The sequence below is a fragment of the Egretta garzetta genome, unplaced genomic scaffold (genome assembly GCF_000687185.1).
Source record: "Egretta garzetta isolate BGI_Z169 unplaced genomic scaffold, ASM68718v1 scaffold862, whole genome shotgun sequence".
In the NCBI taxonomy this organism is placed as follows: Eukaryota; Metazoa; Chordata; class Aves; order Pelecaniformes; family Ardeidae; genus Egretta; species Egretta garzetta.
Genome location: NW_009258965.1, coordinates 313,708 through 321,197, shown reverse-complemented (window position 1 = coordinate 321,197; position 7,490 = coordinate 313,708). Strand labels below are relative to the sequence as shown.

The 7,490-nt window shown below is 48.0% G+C and overlaps 1 protein-coding gene across 1 annotated transcript in view; it reads right to left on the bottom strand.

Moving 5' to 3' along the window:
* Positions 1 to 987: 987 nt before the first annotated feature.
* The window catches only part of EIF3J (eukaryotic translation initiation factor 3 subunit J), a 7,777-nt gene continuing 1,274 nt past the window's right edge, over positions 988 to 7,490 (bottom strand). Inside the window, exons 2-7 of the mRNA XM_009634610.2 lie at positions 6,770 to 6,827; positions 6,419 to 6,510; positions 5,821 to 5,935; positions 4,607 to 4,765; positions 3,496 to 3,569; positions 988 to 2,070 (exon numbers count right to left, since the gene is read on the bottom strand). Of these exons, the coding sequence (XP_009632905.2) occupies positions 1,942 to 2,070; positions 3,496 to 3,569; positions 4,607 to 4,765; positions 5,821 to 5,935; positions 6,419 to 6,510; positions 6,770 to 6,827 (627 nt within the window). The 3' untranslated portion in view covers positions 988 to 1,941. The remainder of the gene's footprint in view (positions 2,071 to 3,495; positions 3,570 to 4,606; positions 4,766 to 5,820; positions 5,936 to 6,418; positions 6,511 to 6,769; positions 6,828 to 7,490) is intronic.

Below are 7,490 nucleotides of genomic sequence, written 5' to 3'. Positions count from 1 at the left end.
AAAAAGGGGAGGGGAGGCGGGGAGGGCTGACAGCAGCTTACAGACAGCTTTTAGATAAAATGAAGCAACGATACCACGCTGTCGCTAAACGTTATCCTAGCAAAAACACAATTGCCATAGCAACCCAGGCAGTTAATTAGCAAAGCGATGCTAACTTGGCTTTAAAGCTTACACGCTCCTTTCCGTTGCTGAACAGTTCCAGGGTGGCGGAGACTCGCGCAGCGTTTAGCTCAACTCCGCAAGGGCAGCGCTAGAGGCTGTACAGGGGTACAGAGTACAAGTCACAGCTCCTGTGATAAATAAAACATTTTATGTAGGGAGGATTATGCCTGAGCAGAACCAGATTTAAAATTCCAGTTCTAGTCAGGTTCCTAAGACCAAATTGAACAGAGCTGGCTGTGGTTCATCCCAGTTAAATAACAGCTAGCAAGCTTTTAACTTGACCATTACAGCTCCTGGCATGAAAGGGAACCTCGAGCTGTCTAGCCTGAGAATGACCATCCCTGAGCCTCTAAAAACGTGGGCCTGCCAACACGGGGAAGGCTCTGGAAGCGCACGCGTATCCCCATCCAGCCTGGGAACACACACCTGAGCAAACCGCCAGCTGTGAACGCAGGCCTGGTCCTGGCGATGGCGGCTGCCAGCCGGAGCAAAGCGACAGCTCACGCTGATAAGGGCCACCCTAAAATGCTCCTGCGATAAGCACAGACCGCCGAGCGCCGCAGTTCCAGCGGCAGAAGAGCTTACGTTCCTCCTGGCAACGCCTGGATTATGGCAGTCCTAGAAGTACTTCACCATCAGCAGCCGTGAGGGCCTTATCGCAAGGAACAGCCCTTTCACGGGGAGGCAGCCGTGCCCTCCACCACCACTTCAGCTGGGGCTGAGCAAGAGGAGGCCCGGTGACACGCCCAGCACACGGCTCTTCTGCACCGCTGTCATTTCAAATACTGGAAGATACTAAAAGAACAGGCCCAAAGACAGCCGTAGTGAAGTCCTCAATAGTGATTTTTATTAAATTAGTTGCTTTATAAAACATTGCAGATGTCATAATTGTTAACATAACAATTTGCCCAACTGTAGTAACTCTTGCAGTTTGCCAAGCAAGTTGTTTGTTTTTTTAAATGAAAGAAAATGGCTGAGTCGTGAAAGGTCTACCACAACCCGTGAGAGACCAAAAGAAGTCTTGGGCTTGGTTTTGTGGGGTTGTTTTTTTTTTTTTTTTTACACTTAAACCAGGCAATTATCTGTTAGAGAACACCCAACCCATACAGCTGCATTAGTAGAAATTTAGGTGAATGGAAACTAAACTTCATACGCACGAAACAAGTCGTCTTTTTTCCAAATAAGCAACTCTTGTCCTGACCCACCGCGGGTGCCGTCTGGGTGCCAAGCTGAAGCTCTGAAGCGGTGGGCAGCCCAAGTGATGCCTTCCCGGGCGCCGTATCCTCACTCCGAAGGTCGCCGTTCCCCTTCACAACGTACTGAAAAACCTCAAGCTCTAACTTAAGACAAAGCAAAGTGTAAATACTAAGTGCACACCACGCCCTTGCTGCAAACTGCTTTTGCTCATCAAACAGGTCGGTCAGGGAGGTACAGTTAAGGCCATGTCACTGGACTGTGCTGGTAATAATACTTTGCCTCGTTGAAAAGCATTTCCAATTTAGCGGCTGTTACTCTAAAACCTCACAGCAACAGTTACGTTATCAGAATTTGGGGGGTTGTAACTGCGATTTACAGAGCTTTTCAATGTCTCCATTCTAACCCCCGACCACAGAACAGGACGCCCCGCGCTTCCGCACGGGCCCGCCAAGAGTTAAACCACCAGCACAGCGATACTGCGATTTTGATTGTAGCATTTGGCAGAATTTAAAGGAAGAAAAGTTGTGCTACATGTTTAAGGGATTATGGGCAACAGAAAGACAACAGAAGGGGGGATAAATGTCACATGAAGTCTTCAAAGTCTTGTACGTATTCTCCGTCGTATCCTCCGTAATCAGCCAGGTCATCTTTCATAGTAGCCTTTAAACCACCGCCAGGCACAACACCTTTTTTCTTCTTTTTGGCTTTATTCTGCTTAAATAGGAAGAGCATGCTTACTGTAAAAATGCACAGTAACTTGTCGTTACTCTAATTAGAGTCGTGCCACGTGCCTTCATAGCCCGCCCATGCGGTGAGCGCGCTGCTGCCGGCGATTCCTACCCCTGCGTTTCCCCCCGCTGCAGCCTCGTCACGGCGAAGCTGCGACCTGTCCCGGCGTCCCACAGCTCCCTGCATCACATTCTCGCCCCTTTTTGTCTTTCCTCCTACTTTCCTAGACTCCAAACAAGTAGAATAACTGAATAAACTCCCAAGTCTGGTAATTTCACCAAAGTAAACACTAATTGAATTAAGGAATTTAACGTGGCTTTTATCACCATAGCGGCTGAACATCTTCCTTGCAAAGAAACCCCGAAGTCCTGAACAGCAAACAGAACGTTTCTCAGTAAAGCGCTTCCTGACTTGCTCAGTGCACTCGGAGCTGTCAGTGGCTGAGCAAACTAATTTACATGAAAAGCCAGGAGAGCAGAACATAAAGGTAGGAAGTACACACGCATTCTCGTTTTAAACTTGTCCGGCCCGACATGTCCCAGGCTTCCCTGCAAAGTGCAGCTCGTATTAAAGAACAAGGTTTATCGCATTTGCCAAACTCCAGACTTAACGCATTAAGTTTGTTCTGCGTTAAGGTGCTTCACTCGCGCCGGGGGCGTTGGAGCTGCCCCCAGAAGGGCAGCAGGCACCCCCCAGTCTGTGTCGGAGGGGCTTCCCCCTTCCTGGGGTACTGCTTACACTGACAACGCTCTGCCGGTGGTTCCTACCGATCCTCCAGTCCCATTTAAAACGTTCCAAGGCTTGCACTGCCAGTCGTATTTCCTGCTTGATCGTGGTGCTGTCTAACAATTTAATTAATCACTGAACCCCAGCCCACCTGGAGTTCTGACATAGACCCATGCGATAAGCCACAGTGTTTTGCATCACGTAAGCATCAGTTAAGCCACTACATCACTTTTTAAAACTTAACTCTTTCTTGCCTCTGCTCCTTTAGTTTGCATGACAGTGTAAAAATCCCAGTCACCTGCTATTCAAAATCCCAGATCTGGCAAAGATTTAAGCTGCCTCCACAGACAGGTATTACATTGACATTTAACTCCAGCTGAGGCTGGCTTCTGTTTTCAGGAGGCGGGCACGAGCCCTTTGAACTCCAGGACAGCGTACACAGTAACAGGGTCAGCCCCTGGGAAACTTGTACGGAAATTCATCCAGGTTCTGCCTGTGAGCTCTAGATTCAATCAACTCCAAAGTACCTCACACAGCGAAGAGGATTTAACGCTAAACCAGTATCCAAGGTTATAATTATATCCCCTGCTACTGCCTCTAACAAAATCAGCACTCAAGTCAGCGCGAGACCTATTCCCGTCGTCCCGGTTAGCGCCCTTAGCAGGTGGCATTACTGCTTACCTTTTCTTGTTTTTGTTTTTCACTGCATAGTACTGTCAAAGTATTTGTGATCTTTTTCAAATCATCAACTTCCACTGCGTCAGGGGAAAAACAAACAAACAAACGATTCCTCATCAATATTGTTCTTAGAAGGCAGTAAATAATCTAACAGCAACATTCTCTAAAAACTAGAGATAAGCATTAAGAGTAAGGACGGGCAATTACTTGATTTACACGAGCAAAACACAGACTGGGTGCTCATGGTCCTTACAATCACAGTTACTCCTTCAGATGGCCCCTAGGAAGCAGCCTGAATATTGCAGAGGGTAAAACTTGCCAATTAAGGGTTAGTGACACACAAGTCCTCATGAGGAGGAACTGGAGCAGTAAAATATGGGCACAGTAAAATACAGTAAAGCGTCAGGAGGAGCAGGGGATTAACAATAAATTCTTAGGATTAACAACAAACGGTCCAAGGGGTTGTGGGTCCTTCCCTTTAGATCTGGAATCCATTTGAAATTTAAGTTACCAGCTCCGGTCCGCCAGCGATCTCTGTATTTACACAGCACGAGGCAGGACCACGTTACCGCTGCGCTGACGGGCCGCGGGTACAGCGCAGGCAAGAGCTCGAGCAATGGATTCAGCAAGAACTTCAGCCCACCAGAACAACGGCAAGGACCGAGTTGAAGCTTCTTTTGTCTCTGTACAGTTACATGCTGAACTCCAGACCAATTTATTTGCAGTCCCAGAATTACACTGACCCGATTTTGTAATGGTTTCCTTCCAAATGAGCTGCTCGAGTTGTCTGGCTCAGAGAATTTTTTTATCATCGTTATTAGAAATGGCTTCAGGAAAAACATGCAAGATTCAGATCAGGATAAAAATTCACAGGTTACAAAAGGCCTGTCTTTGACCGACAGGCAGAAAGTACCCCTGGAGGAGCACACAGTCGGTACTAAAGGTAGCGGGAATGGAATCGGGTGCTGGCCAGTGAAACAGATTAGTACTTCGTTTAGTATAAACGACGCGGATCAATCTGGGTTTAACATTTACTAGAACGGCACCTTTCCAACTCCAGCCCCACTGCAGTTTTGGTAGCAGGGTACTGCAGGACGCCTTCTGCTTCACTTACATGAAATACATACGTCTCGAACTAACGCTTCCAAAAAACCGGCGTAATGTAACGATTTTTCATACTGTGTAATTTTCTCTTTTAGTAGTTTGCCAAATTCCGTAAAGTCGTCTTTTGAAGAGGGATTCATGGCATCTATTCCACAAGTGTTATTTACACCTGCACGGAGAGACAGAGGCGTCACAGAACACACGAGCTGTGGTCCCTAGAAGACGACACCAGAGGAAACGAGTAACCTGGCTCACGCTCGGCTCCTCGCCCCCACTGAAGCTTCGCAAAGCCAGAGCTGGGGTTTGCTCCCTCACTTCCCACCGGCCTCAGCCACACAAAAGCACTCAGCAGACGGAGTTACTGCCGGCTACGGAAAGAGGTTTTGCTGCAAAGCTCAGTAATTTGAACCAGCTGTTCCTGGAGCAGCGTGCGCTACATGAAGCCCCCTTCCCCTTAAACACGGAATTCCCATCCTGAGCCCCTAAGTGCAAAATGCAGTTGGTCCTTTGCAGCTCTGCTCAATGCACCCCCCCAGGGCACTGCACCCCTTCGGCAGACTCACAGAGCAGAATTTTCTCTGAGTAACAAGCTGTGTCACTCACTGTCATCAAGCAAACACGCTTTCATGTTTGGAGAACGCTGCTATGAATCAGGATTCTCTGCTAGCTCTGTCAAAGCACAAAACCAGAATGATCTGCTTGAAGTCTGCTTCATCTACGCCGGGCAACAAGCTCAGTCACTAACTCAGCTGCTTTCTCAACACCCAGCCTAGGGCAGAGCTTGCCCAAGTAAAGCCTGCGTGAGTTACGCTGCGCCACACTCATCCGAAGCCTCATTAAATCCGTGTTGTAGAGCACCTCAGAACATTAAGACACAGCACTTTTTCTTTTTTCCCTTTTTACACACTCATCTTGTTACCAGAAGTACAAATACGTTGGAAACCCCAGGCAGGCATCTTTTCCCTATGGCCTCCTACCACGACACATTAAGGAAAAGCACCTTCTACCCTGAAGATGGTTTTGTGGTTCTTGCAATTAGCCCTTGGCACCAGGACGTGCCCCAGCAGTTTGAATTCAACCCCCTCTCCATCCTCAGTAACAACCTGCTCGTGCTCCCAGTCAAATCCTGCTCTGCTCTTCGTGCAGGGTAGCCACAGGTTTTATTCAGAGGACGCAGCGCTTTCGTGACGGCACCGGCTCGCTTGACTCGGGCACAGCACTTACCAAATGTTTCTTTTGCTAGCTCAAGGTCCGACTCCTCTTGTAATTTCTTTAGTCGTAGTTTGTCTGCTAACTGTTCTTCTGGTGTAAGTTCTTTATGTTCCTCTGGTGCCTCTAACTGCATCAAAAAACGTACACAGGGAGAACGTTACCTCTCTTACCCCTGAGCAGAGGGAGTACGAGAAATCGCGTTTTTCCCAGTGCCACCTGAATAGCTCGCTCCTGCCCGAACTCGGCACCGCAAGCACGCACAAACCTGACAACCACCCCAACGCAGGGTAACGACGCCACCCGCTTAATAAATTGCTCATTTTACAAGAAGTAGGAAGAACACCTCCGTTCCAAGTTTCACAACTGCTGGTTTATCGAGAGGTGCAGGCAAAAGAAACAGCGATAGCATTATTTCAATAGCCTGGTTGAATCACGGAGAAATAAAGCTGACGTCCCCCAGAAGTTACTAAATACAAGACTTAAGTTTGGTTTATCGGAATAGGCAAGATCTTTACAGGTCTTGTTCAACCTCCAAAACAAAAAACCAAACCAAAGAACAACAGTCAAACCTGCCCTCTACATTTTGAGCCCTGGAAGATAAAGGAGTTACCCTTTTTTTAAGCTCCTCTTGCTTTTTCTTCTGTAGCTTTTCTTTTTCTTTTATTTTTTCTGCTATTTTCTTTTTTTCTGAAACTTTTGGTTCTGTAAAACATTGAACAAACAGCTCTCAAGAGGCCTACTGATTATTTTTCTTCAGCAACTACAGAAACATTAATCAAAGAGAAAGCCACAGCGCTCAATTACTGGAATCCAAACACAGAGGGAGTTAAAAGCCGTGCTTTGTCACAGGCAAAACCGACCCCATTTGGGAAGTGGTTTTGATTCTTCAGATACACCCTGGACAAAACCAGTGTCTGTTCTGGCGCTGCACGCCGAGCCACGTAGTCCTTTTAAGTCTTACCTTGTTTTACCTCTGTCTCCTTTACTTCCTCCTCTTCCTCCTCATCATCCCAGTTATCCTACAAAATAAGTTTTAATTAAGATGCTGTTACAGATCTTTCTACTTTTTTAGGTAACAAAGAACAGTAGCTTGCATATAACCTCCCAAGGTGGACACATCCTTACGGGCAGGCATATCCTAGGTACTGGAGTGAGGAAGCGGGGAGAAGTCACGAGAGCCGGACGACGAGGGCACTGCTTTTGGGAGTGGACCCAGATGTTTCGGGACCAGTTCTTACCATGAACGAGGCGGCTTTCATTCAAAGGCTCGGGAAGCTCACATCAATATAGTTACAAAAGCGAGACCACGAGCAGTCAGATCAACACCCACAGTAAAACACGGTTTATTATAATTTGCATCGCACACTACAAGGTACGGGAATGTCATCGGATGTGTGCGTGTAGTACAGCCACCATGGGAACAGACAGCTCGGCTGAAACCATTTTCAACCCGAACGCGCCGTCACCACCTCCAAAAGCCCCTTTCTTTCCAAGATGCCCCACAGCTGACCGGCACCGTCAGCGGGGAAAAGCGTGCGGGTGGCCGCAGGGGGAACTGCGACCCTCGGCGAACGCTAACCCAGACCTGCTGCCAACACAGCGCGCAGCAGACGAGGCCGTGCTGCGGGAGCGGGGAAAGCAGCAGCAAGCAGAGGAGAACGCAGGGGGCCCAGCTTTAGGCA